Here is a 22927-nt window from a genome sequence, read left to right on the forward strand (position 1 = left end):
TTTGTTTGGGGGGTTTTCCTCCTCAAAGTTGTTTGTATTTGGTGTCACTTCTTTAGCAATAATATACTCTGCTTGTGGTCTCTGTGTTCAAATTGGCTGGTCAAAGCAAAATGCTAAAGCTGAAAAAAATCATCATCAAGTGAGTGAATGTGGCAGGTCAGCAGTTCCACTCCTGAGAGCAAAAACACTTTCTTATTAAGATAAACTCCTAAATGAAAGGGGAGGAAGTGCTGAACTCTAAACACACCAGGCTGGAGGTCACTGCTGCAGGTTGGAGCCAGAGCTTGATTTTAGCAGACACAGTGTGTGATTGCAGGGCTTAGAAACATGACTGTGGAGGAAATGAAACAGGGGGTTTGAAGGCTTAAAAAGCAGAAAATCTGTTTGTTTGTTCTGCTACTTTGACATTTGTCACTTATTTCAGACCCTGGGGGAGTGGGGGTGACCCATGGGCCTGGAGACAAAGTCCAGGTTTGATGGTAACAGGACCTTATTAGAACAGCTCCTGGAAATCTCTTGCCACAGATGCCCTGGGTGATGCTCTGGGTAATTGTATCACTTTTTTTTTTTTTTGGACACCAAAAGAATGTTGCTTTCAGATTTTTGGGGGCTTTTTTATCACTCTTGGGCTGGGTTTGGTTTGGGGTTTTTTTCCCCTCTTAAAAAGGTGCTTTGAAAGCAGCAATTAAACTCATTGCCAAGCTCTGCTCGTGAGGAGAGAAACCAGCAGGGTCAGAGAGCTCGGGGCCTGTCCCTCCTCCAGGACACTTGGAAGTTGTGGCCTTAGGAGCCCGGATTTGATGTTCAAGAGTCTCTCCCAGAACTTCCACCGAGACAGTTTCCCAAAGTCAAAAATAGTTTATTACCCCAAAGTTCAAAAATAGACAGATATCATAGATTCGGAATTACCATTGATAAATCGCTTCGTGCGTCAGTGCTAAATATATTGAGATTGGGAAAGGATTGATTAAGCTCCGTTAATAATTCACAGTTCGCTAATTAAGCTGAGTTTAACACCGGGCTCTAGGACCCGGCCGAGGGGGCGTGGCGGGGCCGCCGTCAATCACTTTGATTGACAGCCCCGTGGGCGTGACCGGCGGGCGGCCGAGGGGGGCGTGTCCCTGCCCCCAGCGAACCGGGTGATTGACAGCAGCGGGGTGGGCGGGGCGGGCCTGTGCCTCCCCGAGCTCCCATTGGCCCGCGGCGCCGCCGGGCGGGCGCTGATTGGCGGGCGGGCGGCGCGTGCCGCTGTGATTGGCAGGAGGCGGCGGCGGCGGGTGCGCGGCGGCCGCCGAGCGGGTTTGTTTGTGCCGGCGGGGGGGGGGGGGGGGCACCGACCGTGAGGGGACCCCGCGAGGGGACCCCGGGACGGGCCGTGAGGCACCGCCGACCCCCCGCGCCCCGCCCGCAGCGCGCCCGCCGGGAGGAGGAGGCGGCGGCGGCGGCGGCGGTGGCGCGGGGCCTGGGAATGTGGCGGCCGCGGCGGCTCTGAGCCCTCCCTCCCCCCGCCATCGGCCCGGCCGCCATGGAGCCGCGGCGGTGACAGCGCCGACCCGCAGCGCCCGCCGCCCGCGGCGCCGCCGCCCGCAGACATGGGTGAGCAACCGGCGGGGAGGCCGCGGGGAACCGGGGCCGCCTCACGGGCCGGGTGGGGCAGGCGGGGAGGGGAGGGGGCGATGCGCCCTCCGGGATGGAGGGGGGGGTCCCCGCGGCTCCGCTGCCCCCGGTGCGGCCCGGGCCGGGCCGGGACCTGCCGCGGCCCCCGCAGCGGGCGGAGGGGCCGGACGGGACCTGCCGCGGCCGCGCTGCCCGCGGTGTTACCGCGGCACCGGCAGCGCCGCCGGGAAATGGTGGGGGGGGGTCAAGGATTTGGTTAAAATGGTAAAAACATGGTGTGTTTGCGGGAGCACCGCGCCCCCTCCCCTGCTGCCCCGGGGCTTTGCTGAACTTGGCCCGGTCGGGCTCGGGGAGCTCCTGCAGCCTCCCGGAGTCAGGTTGGCTCTTCTTGGGACGGGAGTTGATGGGCTTCGGATTAATTGGGGGAGTTTTTGGTGTTAATTGTGGCTTGAGAGTCCATCAGAATAGTATTTTCTTTATGGGGCTTCCACTGAATTCTTGTTTGCCGTTCTCAGCCCAGGCAGCAACACGTAAAAACAAGCAGAGGAGTTGGAGGAACTCTTTTAATTTTTCAAGAGGAAAATGTTGCTGCGAGGAGTTGCCATGACTGAAATTAATTGATTAATTGGAATTAATTTGGATTTGGACTCTATGTCCTGTATAAAAAACTGCTTATAGAGAGGGGGGTTGTGCTTCCTAATTCCCCTTTAAGTTTAAAGAGAGGTCTCATGCTAGAATTAAATTCATGGTTCGTCTGAACCAGAACTTATTCATATCTGCATATGGGCAAGGGAGTTACTCCTGTTGTAAGTGTGGAGTTTCCTGGCTTCATGGGCTACAACTTTAGTGTTTCTTCCCTACAACCAAGTTTAGTTTTCTGAGCCTGTCCTTCATTTAGTCTGTATGCATAAATAGTTCTTATATTTCGAATTCATAAAGCATTGCAAATGTTGCTCAGAGCTAAACTCCAACAACTTCAATCCCTCTGTGCTCTGGTTTGATTTGGTAAAGACAACAGATCTGTGCAGGTCCATCACTAGAATTCTCTGCTATAAAGAGAGGCACGGGATTATCTCTCTGTACCTCCTCTACAGAACCAGGCAGGTGGTTCATAAGCTTAAAATTGTTGAGAAGGAAGAGGTTGGATTTCCATGGAAGCATTTTCCAATGGCAGCTGAATGCGTGTTTGTAAACACGTGAGTGCAGAATGAAAAAGTACAATTTCATGGGCTGCTCCACCACAGCATCGTGTGTGTCATGGCACAGCTGCAGGTCCCTTACAATGGGAAAAATCCGAGTTTATTAGGCAGTTGTGATCACATGATCTAATTAATAATGGACAGTGGGCTGTATCGTGCTCTGCTTTTCTTGCATCTTGTGTTTCATGACCCGCTCTGGAGGACACGTGGGGTGGTTGGTGTCACAGTTTGCTGGAACTCACCTGGAGTGATTCTCCAACCTCGCACCTCCAGGGCAATCCCTGAGGTTTACTTCCCTCCAGACACCTCCTTGGCAGGCTTTAAAATACAGATATTTGCTTCTCCTATGGAGAAGCAGGAGGTCCCTGTGCCGGGAGGGCCGAGCAGTGCGGGGTGGGCGCTGGGCAGGCCCCGCTCCGTCCTGGCGTTCCCTCGATCCGCTCGGTTTTCCTGCCTGTGTCACTTCCTTCCCTTGGCTCACACACGCACCCATGGCCACAGCTCAGTGACACCGGGGGGAGGGACAGAGCTGCGGCTCAAATCCCAAATCCCAGTCTTTTCCTTTAACTTCTGGGTGAGAAGAGGGACCCTAAATATATCCCCCACGTCCCGTGTCTGTGGCAGTCTCTGATTTTTCATCTCACTCTACAAACCAGTCACTTGTGATTTCCTAAAAATGGGGCAGAACAGCGTTTTGGTACCACTAAAACTGCCCACGGCAAAGGACTCAAAATGAAACTTTCCAAGATTTTTTTCATGGACCCAATTTGTGTGAAATTTCCTTGTTGCCCCTGGATCTGCCAATGGCTTGCCCCAACCAACTTTGCTGTTGTGGGGGTAGATAACAGAGATTTATTCACTTTTTTTCCCTTCTAAACTAATGTGGCATCATTATCACACTAAATAAAACAGCATCCTGGGTTAGAGGGGTTCACAGACTTCCTGGTTTTGCCCATGGGCAGATGCTTTTGCTGTTTGAACTTTGTGATTTTTTTTGATTTTTTTTGATTTTATTTTCAAAAGTGTTTCCATTTCTGACTCGCTCAGACCTGTGTAAGAAGCCAGGGATTCGTTGAAATAAATGCTTTATGGAGAGGAATAGCTTTCTCTGGGAGCAGCAGTTCGCTTTTATCGATGTTATAAAAATCCTCGAGTGTAGTTTTTAAAACATGAAAAGCATTTCCTGGACAACATCTTTCCCGCACAAAGCAGAACTGTGTTTCCCAGACCTACTGGAGACCAGGCAAAACAGGGTCTCTCAGTGCACTCCAAGAATTGCTTCGTTTTCATTTGTAGCAACTTCTGTATTGTGTGATTAATGTAATGTTGCTCCATGTGCTTTTCCAAGTCAGTCTATGGAAATCCTCTGTTTTGAGGGAAATAAAGAAGTATTCATGCTTCTCAGCATTAAATCCATCACAGTGCTGTCCTAACTGGAGATGATTTTTTCCCTACACAACCTCAGATCAGTATTTAACTTCATGTTTTTAGAAGATAAATACTCTGTCATTTCCTCTCTCATCAACACAGGGATGAATTACAGCATATATGGTTTGGTACTAAAACCTACTAAAAGCTGTATAATAAGATTCAAACTCACCTGAACCTGTTCCATCACCTCTGACAGAACATTAACTGTTCCAGTTTTGTGGAGATCAGTAAGATTTCAGCTTTGGCACAGAGGAAAGTGAGTTTGCAGTGACCTTGCAGGGCACTAACTGGGGTTTATAGAATTATGGAATATCCTGAGTTAGTAGGGACCCACAAGGATCATCCAGTCCAACCCCTGGCCCTGCACAGGACACCCCAGCAGTCCCATCTTGTGCCTGAGAGTGTTGTCCAAACACTCCTTGAGCTCTGGTGCTTCCAGGTACTGCCCTTAGGAGTCTAATAGATTGTAAATTCACAAGTTACCTCAGCTAATAAATGAATTCTCCCCGTACCAAGCTGCAATCTGTATTAAGAGACACACAGTTGGTTGGATGCCTGTCCTCCGTGCCCAGTTCCTCACACCAATGAGTCACTGGGAGACTCCACACAGCCTGGAATTTGGGATCAAACACCTGTAACCAACCATTGTGAGCGTTGATCCTGATTTCCCAGTGATGATATTGTTTGGGGGCGAATTCTTATTCACAGACATATTCTTTGACTTGATTTCTTGTCATGAGCCCTCAGTTATAAACTGCTTTCATAGCTGGTTTGCTTCTTGCCCAGAGGAGTGCTGCCAACACAAGCTCTTCTTCATCCTCCTGGTATCTGGCCAAACCCAAACTGCACTGTAGTGGAAAACTTGTATCCCAGCTCTTCCCGGTGTGTTTTGGGTGGTAGGAACTCCAGGGATATGCCAATCCATAGGTTGTAGTATTTTGTTGTGCACAGTTATAGCCTTTGTCTGCCAGATGACTCCAAGGCTGTGCTTAATATCAATCCAAATCGAAGAATACAAGTAAATTGGAGACACTCCAGGAAGGTAAGAGGTTAAATGTGAAGTTGGAAACATTTTTTTTTTTTTTTTAAAGAAAAAGTTGTGCTGTTACCTACCTGGAACTTTAGCTTCATTCACAACTGTTTTTTCACGTTTTCCTCCCACAAGGGGTTACTTAGTGCTGAGATAGATCCCAGCAATTATTTCCTTTGGCTGATGTGCTCCTCAAAAAGCAGCCTCTTGCTTTGGTTGTGTTACTGACACTCCTCGCTTCTTTTACATGCAGTTGGAATTTCAAGGAGTGCTCTCCCTTCTCCACTGCCACAATGTGGTTATTGTCTCGTTTGGCTTGTCTTGGACAGCAGAGATTTGGTGGGTTTTGACTCTGATTTTTTTTTACTTTCTCTGCTCTGCTTTCCTTTTTTAAGAGTTTTACTCTAATTAACACCTTCTGCAGATGCATTGGGAGGTTTCTTCCCCTCCATAGTCTGGCCCAGGCTTGATGTTTCTGGGCTTTGGTAGTAGAGTCTGAAGTCCACAGAGGATGTACCTCAGAACTTGGGTAGTCTCTGGACTGAGTTAGGACTCACCTGTTTGTGGCCCTCCAGTACCTGAAGGGAGACAACGGGAAAGATGGAGAGAGAATATTTACAAGGGCCTGGAGTGACAGGACAAGGGGCAATGGATTAACACTGCCAGAGGGCAGGGTTAGATGGGATATTGGGAAGGAATTGTTGGCTGGGAGGGTGGTGAGGCCCTGGCACAGGTTGCCCAGAAAAGCTGTGGCTGCCCCTGGATCTCTGGAAGTGTCCAAGGCCAGGTTGGACAGGGCTTGGAGCAACGTGGGCTGGTGGAAGGTATCCCTGCCCATGGCAGGGGGTGGCACTGGATGGGCTTTGAGGTCCCTTCCAACCCAAACTACCCTATGATTCTGTGATCCTATGAAAGCTAAAGCAGACCTGGACAGAAACTATTCGTTGTACCAAAGATATCATTAGAGTGACTTCTCCCTGGGACTTCTTTAGGTGTTTCTTCCTTACAAATAGGTATATTTTTTCCCCCATTTTGCTTTTAGTAGCATTTGCTCCCTGGCTGCTCCACAGGCTGTACATGTCCCACATCTGTCATCTTCAAGCATTGCGAAAATCTGGTTTGTTATTGAGACACTGATTAATTATGAAGCCAGTCTGTGCATAAAACATACACTGGCTGCTTTGGAGACACTCACGAACAAATACATGACATAAAATTGAAGAAACAAATAGTCCCAGTGAGTCCCTTGTACAGAGAAATACAGATGCGAGTCAGTCCATCATTTAATGTTCAGCAGCTGTTCCCAGGACAGCTCTTCCAAATGCAAACCATTACCCATCAGACCAGTGCCACGAATCAGGAATGAGTGTTCAGCCGTGGTGGATTGTTAAAATGAAGTTCCAGTTGTTTACAAATCAGCTTCAAAAATGCTCATTTCAGTTCAAACTCCTCCAAGTGATTGGGGACTTCGGGGGGAATTGTGCATTTCAAGCACTGCACACCCGACACACTGTCATCTGAGTAGGGCTGTGATAACTTATGGGGCTCACATCACTTCCAAAAGCTCCAATTATCCAAAAAGAAAAAAAAAAAACAAGCAACTTTACATTCAAAACTAGTGACCAAGTCCACCCAGACTCATTTGGAAAGGGCAGATTCTGGTGGGGATGTTCAGAGCTGATCAAATCACTGCTTCACATTTCATGCCTAAAGAATGCCTCAGTATCAGGAAGGATTTGACTGGGTGTATTATTTGCCAAGGAAACAACACTATCCCTGAAAACTCTCTGAGTCTTGCTGTGTGAGACACCAGGTGACTGTGCCAGGAGCAAAGGGAGGCATCTGAGGCTGCTTTGTTGGTCGTGGCAGTGCCTGGAGCACAGTGGCCAGTGCAGTCCCATTTTGGACAAAACTTCACATGGCAACTTCTTTTACCTTTTCCAGTTTCAAAGACTTTGAGATCATTGTCCTTGCTAAAGCAAAGGATTCTTTTCTGTGGCTTTTAGACCTTTTTGCACCATCCATCACAGTTACTGAGCATTTCCCCCCTTATATGTCTTCTTTTCTCTATAGATTTCATACGAAGTTCTGCTAAATAAATACACTTCTCTCCTCAAAACTGACAGGCAATGGGAGAGAACACATTAAATCGGTTATATCAGGAATGTTCACTTCAGAAAGTAATTTTTAGTCAGTAGTACATACAAGAAAAAACTCAGTGTGTGTTTGTGTTCTCCTGCAAGGCAAGAAGCCTTGAATTGAACCTGCTGCGTTGCACTTTGCCAGCAGACAGTGTTCTCAGTGCTGGACGATTTGAACCTGCTCAAATCAAATTTCGTCTTGAAATCTCATAAAAAGGTTTGAATTTTGTCCCATCAGCTTGTTCTGAGGGAAGAGAGGAACGTGTTGGGGCAATCGGTGCGAGTGGATTTGTGTTCAGGGATACTCCAGGATGGTTCTTCGCCCGGGTTTTCGTTTCTCTCTCTGCTGGCTGTGGTTTGTTCTGCTAACAAGCAAGAATTGAGAGTTAGCAGGATATAAAGTGGGAAAGAACAGGTTTTTACCAGGTTTTCCTTGGCAGAAGCACATCAGTTTGCCCTTCCTAAATGACCTCTGATGATCTAGCAGATCTGCTCAGGTTGTACTGTTTGTTGTGAAGGCTTTTAAACACAATTAGGGGCTGGGCATATTTATTCTGATCTTTCTGTGACATTGGACAAGAGACTTAAAATTTATCTGTTTGTTTACTACTTCATGATATTCTGTTAGTCTGGGCTTTCTGTGACTAAACACAATCACAGTGTCTTTGCAAAGACCCTGAAAAGGTTTGTTGTTCCCCAAGAAGTGTCACAGTTGATGCTCACCCAGGCCACTTATTCCAACAATTCTTGTGCCTCGCAGATGAACAGGAGGCCTTGAAATCCATCATGAAGGACCTGGTGGCTCTCCAGATGAGCAGACGTCACAGGCTGCCTGGGTATGATACCATGAAGAATAAAGACACTGCTCACACCAACAAACAGGTAATGGGCCACTGAGTGAGCCCCTGAAATGGGGAAATGGGGGCCTGGGGGCAGAAGGGACAGAGGATCTGCTGCCTCTGCTTCTGACAGGATTAACTCCCTCATCCTGCTCAGGCTGTGTGGCAAATATGGAAAAGTTTTATTTTCATATCTATAATAAAATGTAATATATAATATGTATTAATAATGTGTGTTAATATATATTATAATTATTATAATGTATACTAATATGTATAAAATATATAATATCTACTATGTTAAATATAGTAGATATACTATATTTTTATATATTAATTTATATATTAAATATAGTTATGTTATTATATATACTATATATTATATACTATTGTGTATTATATTTATATATAAATATAGTTATATGTTAATATATATTATAATTATTATAATGTATACTAATATGTATAAAATATATAATATCTACTATATTAAATATAGTAGATCTACTATATTTTTATATATTAATTTATATATTAAATATAGTTATGTTATTATATATACTATATATTATATACTATTGTATATTATATTTATATATAAATATAGTTATATGTTAATATATATTATAATTATTATGATGTATACTAATTTGTATAAAATATATATCTACTATATTAAATATAGTAGATATACTATATTTTATATATTAATTTATATATTAAATATAGTTATATTATTATATATACTATATATTGTATACTGTTGTATATTATATTTTATTTAAATATAGTTATATATTAATTTCTATATTATATATAGTATATATCTACTATATTAAATATAGTAGATATACTATGTATTATATATAAATAATTTTCTAATATAATAGAAATATAATGATATTACTAATTAATGTTATAATATAATTATATTAATTAATACAATCAAAATATATACTAGAATAAATATAATTTTAGATAATGTATAAATGATATTAAAATAGTATATATTTTATATTGGTTTATCTATATAAAATTAAAAGCTATACATAAGGATATATATGTAAAGTTATGGGGTTTTTTTATATATACAAATATATGTGTGTGTGTGTGTATTTGATGATTTGCATATCTTAGTATCCTGCCTTCCCCCCACACATGTGTTTGTGATGTTGTTTGGTCTGATCAGCTAAAAAAATTTACCAAGTGTAAACATTTTTAACTTGCCGTTTTTTAAAAATGATTTTATTCCTTTTAAAGAAAAAACACAATGCCAGCAGTCCCCCCCTCCTGGGCAGCCCTGCAATAACAAACCAGTGTGCCTCTGCAGTGGAAGAAAAAAAAATTCCGGTGAGAAAACTGGCTTTATTTCTCTATCAGCAGTTATAAATTATGTGTGGGTTTTACCACTGTGTGCTGTGACCTTTGTAGGATTCCTTTAAGCAGGTGTGGGAGGCTGGAAAAGCTTTTCTTTCCCGGCTCTGCCCTGATGTTACAGGGGGTACATGTTTTAGTGTAGTGACAGGACAAAGGGGAATGGCTTTAAACTGCCAGAGGGCAGGGTTGGATGGGATACTGGGGAGGAATCCTTCCCTGGGAGGGTGGGGAGGCCCTGGCACAGGTTGCCCAGAGAAGCTGTGGCTGCCCCTGGATCCCTGGAAGTGTCCAAGGCCAGGTTGGACGGGGCTTGGAGCAACCTGGGCTGGTGGAAGGTGTCCCTGCCCAGGGCAGGGTTGGCACTGGATGGGCTTTGAGGCCCCTTCCCACCCAAAGCAGTCTGTGAGTGATGGAGGCAGCACTCCAGGTTTGTTCCACATTGCTACAGACTTTTTCATGAACAAAACTCTGGTATTGACTTTCTGGTCGAAAGGAAGGACAGAATAAATCACTCTTTACTCTGTCAGTAGATGCTGGATGTCATTTAAATGAAATACTTCAAAGCAAAAGCAGCAATTTCAGCCAGGAATTGTTTGTCTGTTACTGTCTTACAAAGTTAGATCAAGTTGCTGGCAGTAAGACTGACATTAACAGGACAAGTTGCCTGTGTCAGTAAAATAACTCTTTGCAGTTTGATTCCTGTTACAGGCTTAAGGAGCAGGCTTTAAAGTTCATGTCTGTCTTCCTTACGCTTTGCCTGCTCGTAATCTACTCGTTCAGCTGGAGCTGGGGTTTCCTAGGATGTGCTGGACAAATCCGTAGATGGAGCAGAACAAAAATCCTCCCCGGATGGCTTTGAACGGGAACTCAGGGATGTCTTAAATCAAAACCTGTAATCGTGATTTATGATACTGGAACGCTGAGGCACTGAACTTGGATTTGCCTTTTTCCTCATCTCTTAGGAGAGTTTATATGACTTACTTTAAAAATTGATGGGCTCACTGCTTTCAAGAGAAACTGAAAGCACTGGAAAGCTTAACTCCTCGAGTTTCTCTCTGGAATGTGAACACTGAGATCACTTTGAACACCCTTTCTTAGATCTTTAAAAAATAGACATGAGCGACCAGTGTCTGATCCCTTATGGAAAAATCAGCAAGAGATAAGTGCCAAATTCCATCCCCCTTCCCTTTCTTCCAAATTACAGGTTCCAAAGTGTGCAGTGGAGTTGAGAAAGTGATTTTGGTTTGCTCAGGTACCAGCAAGTTAAAGAAAGGTCTCCAAAGAGCCCTGAAGATCTTTTTAGTGTTGTCTAATTTTAATTAATGAGAGCTGTGTTACTTGGCTGTTCCAGGACCTAAACCACGTCTTGAGGTCAGAAATTTAATCTGAAAAATGACTTGAATTCCATTTCATCCAAACAGTCCTGTTTAGTTCCCTTAGACTGGGCTATTTAGAATAGTCTAACATTAAAAAAACCTTACCTAGAGCCTTACTTCCCTGAAACCCTGATAGAAAGGGATCATTCCTCCATCCAGTATGTCTAAGAAACAAACTTACTTCTTTGAAAATCCTGACCCAAAGGGATCATTCCTCCATCCAATATGTCTAAGAACAGCTGTTTCATCAGGAGTTGGCTGGTGGGCATCTTTTATAGGATACTGCTCCTGTGCTGTTTGCTGCGTTTTTCCTTTACTGCTCAATCCAGATGAGTTTGTTTCATTTTGGAGTCATTCTAGAGTAAGTTCTTTCTCTTCCCACATCTAAAAAAATTGTCTTTTAAAGTTACACGTGAATTACCCACCTGCAGGGGGTCGTTGCTGGGATTGGGGAGCTCGTTTTCCCTGATCCATGCTGCAGGAATCCCATCCCTTTGAACTGAATTCTTGACCACTGGGCCTGCCAGAAACTTCCTCCAGCTAAAGAGCATTTCCTGGCCACATTTTTTTGAAGTTCCTAGATGTATGATTGCCTATTGTCTGCGGCTTTCACAGATGGCTTAATCTATTCCAATCACATAAATTGTGCAGCAGAAATTATGGAGTCTTATCGGAGCAGATTTTTCCCTTTTATTTTTATCTTTCTGACCTAAATTGGGATTTGAACTTCGATGTCCAGAGTTGAAAGTTCAGCACGTTGACTCTTCTGTGGCACAGAGCATCTCCTGAGTGTGCAGTGACTGCACAGGTTGTGTGGTTGTGCTTTGAACCATCCAGAGACAGGTGAGGAGCTTTAGAAGGTGACACAGAATCAGCCTGTTTGTGACTTAGTTGGAGTTTTCAGGGGCTGCATTTTTGCAAAAGCAGAGATTTAGTCCATGTCTTAAGAATGAAGAATAACAAATAGGAATAAAGAATAAGAATAATAAATAGAAATCAGAATAAGAATAAACAATAAGAATAAAAGGAAGGCATAAGAATAGAGAATGTATACATTCTCTGTATCTCTCTTCTTTTCCATCTTTGCTTTGAGTGCTCAAAGAAAATTAACTTCAATTAAGATGAATGAGCAGTTAGGACTCAATTTCAGATTTTTACCATGCAGTGTTCAAGGTATTTTAATTTTCCTTAAAAGTATCCTCTGTTTCAGTGACAGTTAACAAAAATTACAACTTTTGTTGTAATTTTACCCCTTTTTTTACCCCTTTCCTTGCCTTTCTCCTTCGGCAGTTTCTCTGAAAAACATACCGGCCACTTGTTTCCACAGTCTGCCTTAGCTTCCATCAAGAAACTTAAAATCATATTAAAATCCTGTTGTGATGCATTTGTGTGGCAGAATTTGACTGTGCACTCACCTTTTGTTCTTTCTCCTGCAGAATGATGTCAGGATAAAGTTTGAACACAACGGGGAGCGACGGTGAGTTGGCCTTCAGTGCTCTGGTTCTTTGCTTACGAGAACAGTTCAGTCATCAGTAATTCGGGCTAAATATTTTGTTGGCTTCACTTTTCTTTTTCCTGAACGAAAATCACACAGGGAAGGCCATAACAAACAGGTCACACACAACTTGGTTATTTTTAGAGATCGGCGTGTCATAAAACAGTGATTTATTTCCATAATATCTATTTGCAAGTGAATTGCAGCGATATTAAAAAGCTGTCCAGCCTGAAATAAATTCAGCCTGAAAGTCTCACTTCATACATGTTCCCATTTTGTTTTATTTAACTAAAACCAAATGAAGCTGATCAAATCAGTGTCATTCTTTTCTAGTTTCTCACTTCCTGATGCCCTGTTGCTATCACTGTCCTGCTGTGATTGAGCAACAGATACAGCAAGGGAAGATTTTTTTTCATTGGTGTAAAAGTTTCTTTGTTATTTCCTTTTTTGAGAGACATTCTTTTACAAGAAAAACCCAGAAACAACTGAAATAGCAGCTTCAGTTTTTACAGCATTGTTTGCAATGGATAAAATTGCCTGGATATTTAAAAGTAGGTCTCAAAATGCCTCTTACTTGCCATAGCATTGAGAGGAACTCTCAAAACATTTAATGGCTGTGTGGTGGTGTGTGGACATACAGGAAGGCTCCAAGCTTGCCTGTGGTCTCTTTGAGTCTGCTCTCACTGAGGGCAAAAAGTGATCTTAATGATGGGTTACAGTTCCCTTATTTTGGAGGAAATTAATTGGATTGTAAGCAGGAATGTATGTGCTGCTCCTCACAGCCATCCTATGGGAATCCTTTGGTTTCTCCCATTTACTTCCAACATGAAGTAGTTCATGGTTTCGTGATAAAATGCAAATTTAGTGTTGATGGTACAACAGCACAAGTTGTCTGCAGGGATCCTCCTACCTGGTCCTAGCAAAGGTTATGGCTGAGGTGCTGAAGCTCCTCCTCAAGTATCCTCCTTTGTCAAATTTGGGGATTTTTATCAGGAAAGCAGAAGCATTCTTTGTTGGCAAAGCAGGCAGTGGAGAATAATTTGTGATCTTCCTCAAAACTTGAACTGTTGCTTTCGCTAAAATCCTACGCCATGAATTCTGTCCCTAAAACAACCCTGACTTTTGGTGCTTGGGGAGAAATTTTAGAAGTGATCATCACTGGGATCTGCTGCCTCCTTTGTCAGCCAGATCTTCTTCCTGTGTCAGGGGTTTGTGTGGGCAAAACAGAGGCAGGGGGTGCCATGTCACAGTTCCTTGTCACACCATGCCAGGACGAGGGAACTCAGCAGCAAAATCTGTCCCCACGAGCTTCTCATCTTGCCTGTCTTCAACCCGGGTGCATTTCAGGTGGCACCGAGCTCGGGGAGGGGGGGAGAAAGGAGTTTTTTTTCTGAAGTAACATTCACATGAAAAGGTTGATTGTGTGTTAGTCTAATTATGCAGTTTCACTCCGGCGAATTCCCCGCTCCCAGCGCGGTGTGCAGTTACAGACAGGGAGCCTGCACCAGAATGTGAGTGTGTGTGCTTGGCTTCACAGCAGCTGCCAGATCTAACCACAAATATTTAAGGTGGTCAGGCAGGAATGGGCTCCTCAAACCCTGCAGTCCAGGATTTTGTGTTAGAGGAGTGCACAGAGTTTTTAAACTAATAGAATTTGTGGCACCTGAGAACAGCTCTGCTTTTGAATGCGTTGAGTGTAGAATGGGAGCCTTTATAAGGCACTGAGAGCTAAATTACATTTGTGTGGTGCCAGAGTACTGTAATTTCGTGGATGGGTTTCTTAGGAATATGTAGAAAATGTTATTGTGGGCTGCTTTTTAACAAGCACAATGATTTCCAAATAGCTGGATGTTGTAGGACTGGTGGCAAGATGAACCTTTCCTGGGAAGGGGCTGAGGAAACCAACTGACACAAGGGCTATTTAAAACAAAAGCTGCATCTTGTGAGAGGATACCCAGGGCTGATGAAGATGCATGGATGGATGGATGGATGGGAAGTTAAGCCTTTTATCCAAAGCACAGGTTCATCACAGAATCTTCGTGATGGTTTGAACCCAGGATGGTTTTGGTTGGAAGGGACCATAAGGATCATCTCATTCCACCCTCCCTGCCATGGCTGGGGATGCCACTCACTATCCCAGGTTGCTCCATCCTGGCCTTGGACACTTCCAGGGATCCAGGGGCAGCCTGTGCCAGGGCCTCCCCACCCTCCCAGGGAAGGATTTCTTCCCAATAGCCCATCTAACCCTGCCCTCTTTCAGTTTAAAGCCATTCCCCCTTGTCCTGTGACTGCCCCTGGAGGGCTTGACTTGCAGTGTAGACACAGTGAGGTCTCATGGAAGCAGAAGGTGGGAAGCCTGTGCAGCAAAGAGGTGAAGAGTGGCTTTCTGAGCAGGAGGTGGCACAGAATCACAGAATTGTGCAGGTTGGAAAAGACCTTTAAGGTCCTCAAGTCCAACCCAGCACCACCACCGTGGTCACCACTAAAACATGTCCTCCAGTGCCACGTCCACGTTTTTTGAACACTTGCAGAGATGATGATTCCACCACTGCCCTGGGTGGCCCTGGTTTGTTTAGAACAGCAGGGTGTAAACTACAGTTTGCATTTGAATCCTCCAGATTATTCTGAAGAGGGTGAAAATCATCCTTTTCCATGGCTGTCAAGGTAGACTTTGTGAGTACTTGGTAACTTCCTACAGCAGAACATTCCAGCAAAATAAAGACTTTTAGATGCTTTCCTGGAAGTTCATATTGTTCCTCTGCCTGAAACATTGAGAGTTGCTATTCCAAGGCAGGCAAAACAGTAATAAAACCAAAGCAAAGTGTACTGTCATTTTCTGAAAAGCCTTTATGTGCCACAGGGTTCCACAGGGTAACATTTTGCATTCCTGAAGGCTGTTGTTGTCTGTGAGTGTAAAACTCCTGCCATTCACCTGGGGAGGGAATGGCTGAGTGCTTGAGCTGGGGTTTAGTGTGTCACAAGGTCTGGGCCCAGGGACAGTGATCAGAATAATTTACAGCTGGGCAGGTTTTGTGTGGAATAATTTAAATCTGGGCAGGTTTTGTGTGTCAATTGCTGAAGGTGCCTGAAGATAAAAAATAGGAGGGAGGAAGCAGGAGAGTGTGAGACTGATCAGTGTAATGTGAATCTTCTGACTTATAAAAATATTCTTGATTGTTGCAAGTCAGCTGTGACACTGCTATTACAGCTGAAGCTATATTTAAGTTTTGGTCTATTTTGACCTCTTTAATGAAAAAATAAAGCAATTTTTTTTAAATAAAGCAAGCCATGTGTGACCAACATTTGCACAGTTAGATTTGACCTCAGCTCTGGAGAAAAAACCCTGCTGTGTTGCACAGGTTTGGAACAAGATGATCTTTAAGGTTCCTTCCAACCCAAACCATTCCATAATTTGATGGAAAACTGGAAAGCCAGCGTAGTGAGTCCATGATTCAGATGTTTGGAGATGTCTGACCTGAGCATGCAGAGCACAGACATGGAGCTAAGGGCACAGACCACCTTTGGGAAAGAGGGTTTTCAGGTTCCTTTGTGTCCTCCTGCTGTTGTCTTCCCTCAGGAGTTCAGGACTAACTTTGCTGTGGGAATATTTGTTGAAACTTTTAATATGAAATGCATTTTGAAGATTATTAGGGAGTGAATTTTGAGTTCAGGTACTCGGATACTTAAATTTTTTATTCTTTTGGCCTCTGCAGCTTTTAATTTAACTCTCCCTGAGTGTGTTTTGTGCCCAAGGCAGTATTTTTTAAGCCAAGGTGCACAGGACATTTGTATCCTGTTTTGTGAAAGCCACTGATTCAGCAAAGGATACTTCTCTGCCCAGGGCCAAAGGGATTCTATTTAAAATCTGCAGCTGAATATTGCATTTTGACAAACCATTGAAAATGGGCCAGAGATCAATAATTCCTTACTGAAACAAGCCTGTAAATTTAAATTTGAAAGGCTCACGTGCTTGAGGATGAAAGGAGAGCATTCAAACGTGTTTTTAACGCTTCAGCCACCTGGTTTGACTGCATTACCAAGTGTGTTTCTGATTTCAGCCAGGGGTTCTCTCTCATTCCAGGATCATCCCCTTTGTCCGTCCCGTGCGTTACGAAGACGTGCAGCAGAAAGTGAAAACAGCCTTTGGGCAGCCCCTGGACCTGCACTACATGAACAACGAGGTACAGAGCTCCCAGTGCCCAGGGCATGGCAGACACTCTCTGCATCACATCTCCCCCTCACAAACCCTCTGCCCGGAAATTTAATTTTCAGTTCTTCCTCTAATGCAAAGCACTGTTGGATCCCTGGTCCAAAGGAAAACACACTGACCCTGGCAAAGCCTCACGGTGCTGTGTGTGTTGTACAAACAGCAGCACCTTGCTCCCTTGCACTGGTGGTGGTTGGGAGACTCTCTTGGGGAAGTGAAAAAGGTATTTGAAGTATTTTATTGTTGAAAGCAACTCTTGCAGGCTGATGTATATCCAGGGAGATCTTGTTGCCCGGGGAACAAGGGGAGTCCAAGAACAGAGGAGGCTTTAGGGGGACTGTGGGCACTGCCAGCAGGGAAATAAAGTGACATGGGGAACAGCATTTGTCTCTCAGGAACTGGGTAGTCCATGTTAATAATCTAAAGTATTTTAGTGGCTTTCTCACCCTGGACACGCTGGTTTTTCCTTGTTTTTATTGTTGTGGTGTCGCCCTCCCACTGTTTGGAACTGCATCCCTAATGAGGGAGATGCAGACCCCCATTCACCAGTGAGAGTGGGACAAAAATGAGAGTTCTCCAGGGTTAATAACATTCCCACTTTGAGATGTGAGTGGGCTGTAGAATAGAGGGTGTCTGAGCCTGATTTCACGGGGTCTTATTAGCAAGTTTTAAATTCTAATTTGATTCCCCCTTTCAAAGTCTTTATCTTCTTCTTTCTCTCTGAAACCCAATTTTCACTTGATCAGTAGGTCTGAATTCATAAGTGCTCTGAGACCACATTCTCCTCAGGGAGTCAGGGGCTGACAAGTCCCTGACTTGTTCTTTGCAAACAGCAAATTCAGGTAGCAATTAATATTTTTGTGGCTGGTGCTTTAGAGAAATTTGCACAGGGTCAGCCATTTCTCTGGCACGGGAGGAAAACCTCATTAAAAAGGGGACAGTGAGACAATATTGGAATGAAAATTTGTGAGCAGTCGGAGTCCTGTCTTACATTCTATTTGTTGAAATGCCTGTTGTGGAAATAGATTTATTTTTTCTGTCTTTTCTAATGATTTTTTTCCTGTTCTTTATTTTGCAGCTCTCTATCCCTCTGAAAAACCAAGATGACCTGGATAAAGCTGTAGATCTCTTAGACCGAAGCTCTAATGTGAAAAGCCTTAGAATATTATTGCTGTCCCAGGACAGAAACCATGTAGGTACCAACCTCTGTGACTGCAGCAAAATGAAGGTTTTTTTACCCTTAACTCTCTGAAACACAATGGCAGTAACAGGGATTAGCAAAATCACTCTTCACAGACACTAATGCATGTGTTTATCCTCTTTGCTTTGGCTCAGCTATTATAGGTATCTTTTTGTTGGTTTTCTCCTTCCTGACTTCAGCAGCTGTTCAGGGACTAAAAACATTGCAGCTTTTTAAGCTGTTACATGAAAGCCATTTTATAGCAAGTACCTGTAGTCGGAAAACACTGAAAGAGTTTGGTTTGCAGAGAAATCTTTTACCTTTGATTAAGAGCACAGTGTTGAAAGTGTGTGTAATTATTTTGCCTTTCAGAGCACAGGTTGTCCTTGAAGACAAGCCTTTAACACTTCTTCCCTAGGTGAGAAGCCTGGGGCAGCTCCCAGGGATTTTTCAGGTCTGCAGCCTAATGCCTTAAATCCAGCCTTACTCTATGGAAACTAAGTTGCCTTTAACTAATAATGATGTATTCACACCCAAGATGAGTTTGATTGTCTTGGTTCACTCTCCTGTACCACAGGTGGCTGTGGCAGTGAGTGTCAGCAGAAAAGATTATATCGTGAGAAGTAAATCTTTAAACCAAGCTCCCAAAGATGCCCATTTTGGACAGTGAATTTATCTGCAAGATGAGGAGTGCAAGAAGAGTCTGAAGTTTTCCTTGTTCCTGATCTGGGACTGGAAAACGGTTCCCTCATCCAATATCTCATTTTTTCTTTTTCAGAATTAAGGTCATGCAGCTTTTCAAGCCAAAAAACCTTGATAGCTTAGATATTTGATTTGCAAATTACCAAATTCTCTGAAGAGTGTGACACAAAAAGCTGCTCTGTTGGGAACAGCTTGTCGATCTCAGATGTTCATCCCTATTCAAGTTCTGCAGGGAGCTCTGACTTGAAATAATCACACCTATAATTCTTGGAACTGTCAGGAGGACTTAAATACACTTCCCACTATTTTTTAATTTGATAATCCATGTTAATGGAAATACAGAGACCTTCAGGAGTGTTAACAGCCCTTTCCCAAAGTACTGGGTGCCAAAAGCTGGGAAGGTGTAGGAGGGGATGATGCTGTTCCTTGTCCTGTGCCCTTTCCCTAAGCATTTATTGCTGCCTGTTCTGAAGACAATACTTGGCAAGAAGGCCTTTGATCTGACCTGGTGGAGTCAGACTTCGTTCTGTGGTGTCAGGAAACAGCCTGTAAAAGGTGGCCTCAGCTTTTGGTATAACACAGTCAAACAATCCTCTTTTCCAGCCCTCTGTCAGTGCCTTGAGGCTGCAAACCAGCTGTTAAATGATACCACCTACCTTTGCATAACCCACTTAGTAAATCCCATCCTACACCAGCCAGCAGCCACTCCTGTGCTGGTGTCCTTTTATTAGCTGTTTTTTCCTCTTTTGCTCAAAGCAGAAACAAAAAGCAAAGCTTTCATTAAGTGCCACTGTTTCCCCCCCCTCTCCTCTGACTTCCTCTGCAGCTCAGAGTTGCCTGACAGGAGAGCCCTACGTGGGATAGAGCCCACAAGGCTGGAGGAGGTTTCTTGGCTGCATGATCTCATCCCACTGAGGGAGCGGGAAGCATTATTTTTCCTGAAGTACAGGATGCAGATTTTGTTTTGGTTGTGCTCTTTTCTTTTTCTGGGGATGGAAAGGTAACGCCGTGACTTTGGCACAAATATGTCCAGAAAGCAAATTAACTTTACAGCAGTAGCTGTGTCACTGGTACCAAGAGCTGTGCTGTTTGTCAACAGTGTGCAGATTAATTTTCTTGTGCCTCTTTCTGTGGCTCATTTGTGCTTTTTTTTCATCAAGCAGCTCACTCCTGTTGTCAGTCCTTTCCTTCTGTTTAGAATGTAATGAGGAAAACTGGAAAAATTTAAGACCTAAAGCCAAACTGTCCACATCAGTGGGGTGACCTCTGCACCCTTTATTCAGCTCCCATGAACCTGTTCATGGTGGAGTTTATGTGATTTAAATCCTTGCTCCATGCAAGTGGATGTCCTTATTAAATGAGCAGCTATTCAGTACTTTAATTTTGGATTGTATGACCTCACACCTTGTTTGACCAAGTCATGGTCAAATAATTTTCACAGGCCAGAATTAATTTCCTCGGGGTGTCTTTGGTTCTGTTCATCTCAATTAAATAAGGGAAGATGAATTCTGGAACACAAGAGGAAGGGAATATTATATCCTTTTCTAAAACTAGGTGTGTTGGGTCAAGATTAAAATTGAAAGTGTCTCCAGGTATTGAGCCCCTGCTTTGACACAGGATCTCCTTGGCTGGGGGAGGTTTGATGTGTCTCATTCCTCTTCCTACTTTGAGTGAGATGAAGGCACTGTGGAAAATGATCATTAATTAGATAGTATCTATGGAATTTCATGGAAGGATGAATAAATTCATCTTGGCGTCTCCAAACTCTTGGTTCTCTTAAGTCTCCCGAATTTATTATCACTTAGATGGTCTGAATTGTGAAGGTTGTGGGGAGTCAGGTTGCTTCTAAAAGAGTGCAAGATTCAGAATTTCTCTCTGCTGGCAAAGGTGGCTGATGGAAATTGTAGGTTCTTCTGTGTTCTGGTGTCTGGGGGTGATCTGAGCCCTCTGTGTGTCCCACAGGTACCTGTTAATAGCAGGCAGACACTGAGACTTCCAAATCCTGCCCTTGAGGCTGGACAGTGCCTTGCTCTAGTTGTTGGATTCCTCTGTTACACCAGAATTATAAACCTTGCTCTTTGGCTGCCTTTGTGTTTTCTGCAGTTAATAAGATTTCAGGCTCTAGAACTGTTGCTCAGCTTCTTTCTTGCTACTAAACATAATGATATTTTTGGGACCGTGGCCAGGCTGCTTGAGCTCCTCAGTCTCATTTTATTTTATTCTTTTCATTTTACCCAACAGACCAGTTCTTCACCCCATTCTGGACTGCCCAAACAAGTCAGGATTAAAACTTCCCAGTCTGTGGGGGATGTGAGCACACCCTACCAGCAGCCAGAACCCAGAAGTAGGCATCTGTCTGTCAGTGAGTATTTTTGCCACTTCTGCGTGGTTTTGTTTGGTGAAATGTGTCATTTGGGCACTAATGTTTATGGTATGGCATTTGTGAGAGCTGGGAGAAATCGAAAGGTTATTCTAGGACGGGGCAGTTCATTTTCAAAAGCTCTTCATATGTTTACAGTAGAATGTTTCAGTTCCTTGCTAAGTTGTTGAACAGCTGAGGAGCTGCTAAAGGGGGTGTCCTAAAGCCAGATCCATTGTGGTTAGAAATTTGGAAAGCTGATGTGAGTCCATGAAGGTTTTTATTTACATTGGCAATTTCAGTTCATGAAACCTTGATATGAGGGGTTTTTATGTTGGGCTTTGGAATCTCTCCTGACTCCTGTAATCAAGCATTTTACTTGGAATCAGGGAATTACTGCTGCATGTCCAACCAGTGTCCTACATACTGAGTTCCCTAACCTTTCACTCCTGGAATTACCAGATGGGTAGGGCACAAGGTGAACAGCAGAGGTACACGAAAGATAGTAAGAAAAGTCAGAGTATTTGTCTCATTTCCCTTGGGTTTCTCTTAGCTGAGTGAACTGCTGTTTAGTGGAAAGGTCCATGTAAGACTCCTGTAATTTTTACTTCTGTCTCTGGTAGATTTGTCTGATTCTTCCCAATTTCTGTGTTAAAACCCTCTTTATAACTGTGCAGCACTATTCAAACCTGTGCTTGAAGGATGCTCAAAACTGTTAACTTTTTATATCAAAAACTAAAACATCTGAAACAGCTTCAAAGATACATGGGTCCAAAAAAAAAAAAAAGTCTGTGATTTAGGATTTCACTCCTTGGTGTGAAGGCCAGTGAGCAGTGAAGGAGCAGGAGGAAGGTGAGAGAGCATGAAGATGGTGTTCTGTGTAAGTTGCTGCTGCTTTACAAGTGAGAAAAGGTAAATTTTGCTGGAAAGAGAAGCAGAGGATGATCCTGTTTGTTCCAACAGCTGTTTGGGGGCTTGTCATATCTAATGCTTCAGAGGTCAGGTGATGCAAGTCACAATGGGAGTATCAGGAGCTGGGAATGGCAGACTTGTTTTATTGGCTAGTTCTTCTCCATGGCAAAGGACTGCTTCAGTTTTATTAACTCTGTAAACTTTAGCCATAATTATTACAGGGTTTTAGTTCAGTATTTGCAATGCAATGTAAGTGTAAAGTAATAAATATGATTAAACTAGAACAGTCTCCATGTTGGGGGGGTTTAAACCAGAGTCAGATCCACTCTGTTGTGACCAGAGGTGACTGGGAGAGTGAGCTCAGAGGGAAGGACTTGAGAACTAGACCAGTAGTTGTCAGTGTGCAGCTTGTCTGACAAACCTGCCTGTGTCCTGTCAGGAGTCTGCTGATCCCCTTTTGTACAGTTTGCTTTTCTGAAGCAGCAAACAAACAAAGAAGTGCTGAAAGCTTGTGAAGTACGTGACTGAAACGAGGACAAAAAGAGTTTTCCCATCCTTCCTAGTTTGAAGTTAATGTGCATAAAAAAGAGCAACATTCCTTGGTCCTGTGAAGAAGGCAGTGATGTCCATGCACGTCTGAACACCACATTTCTTTTTTCACAGACAATTTCAATGCCAAAAACAATTAATATATATATATTTCTCCTTTACTGGCATTCTGAGGTATCCAGATAATGGTGCCAAAGCCAACAGACTCCAGTGAGTGTCTGTCATGAGTAAACTGTGTAGTAACAAGGGGCCCCTTCTGTGTCCCAGTTGTACAGACTCTCTCCTCTCATCCCAGCTTGTGGATGCTCTCTGTCATTCATCACTCAAGAAACCATTAGTTTTGTTTTCTGAACATGTCAAAGTACCAGACTGTTCCTTATGAAGAGTTCCAGTTCTGTCAGAGGTCTGCTGGGAATTTGGCAACAGCTCAGTCTTGCATCGATTTCTTCTTACTTCTCTTTCCCCATCTTTGATTTGGAAAAGGAATGGGCTCTGTTTCCCAGTGTTTCAGGC

General features: G+C 43.6%; 1 protein-coding gene across 2 annotated transcripts in view; it reads left to right on the forward strand.

Moving 5' to 3' along the window:
• The first annotated feature begins 1470 nt into the window (after window positions 1-1470).
• Window positions 1471-22927, forward strand: part of MAP3K3 (mitogen-activated protein kinase kinase kinase 3) — a 40594-nt gene continuing 19137 nt past the window's right edge. For both annotated transcript variants that reach the window (XM_017833337.1, XM_017833338.1), the window contains exons 1-7: window positions 1471-1596; window positions 8179-8300; window positions 9518-9607; window positions 12447-12487; window positions 16587-16686; window positions 17791-17904; window positions 20836-20956. In XM_017833337.1, coding sequence (XP_017688826.1) covers window positions 1593-1596; window positions 8179-8300; window positions 9518-9607; window positions 12447-12487; window positions 16587-16686; window positions 17791-17904; window positions 20836-20956 — 592 coding nt within the window. In that variant the 5' untranslated portion in view covers window positions 1471-1592. The remainder of the gene's footprint in view (window positions 1597-8178; window positions 8301-9517; window positions 9608-12446; window positions 12488-16586; window positions 16687-17790; window positions 17905-20835; window positions 20957-22927) is intronic.

This window comes from Lepidothrix coronata, unplaced genomic scaffold, assembly GCF_001604755.1.
Source record: "Lepidothrix coronata isolate B3197 unplaced genomic scaffold, Lepidothrix_coronata-1.0 Scaffold213, whole genome shotgun sequence".
Classification (NCBI taxonomy): domain Eukaryota; kingdom Metazoa; phylum Chordata; class Aves; order Passeriformes; family Pipridae; genus Lepidothrix; species Lepidothrix coronata.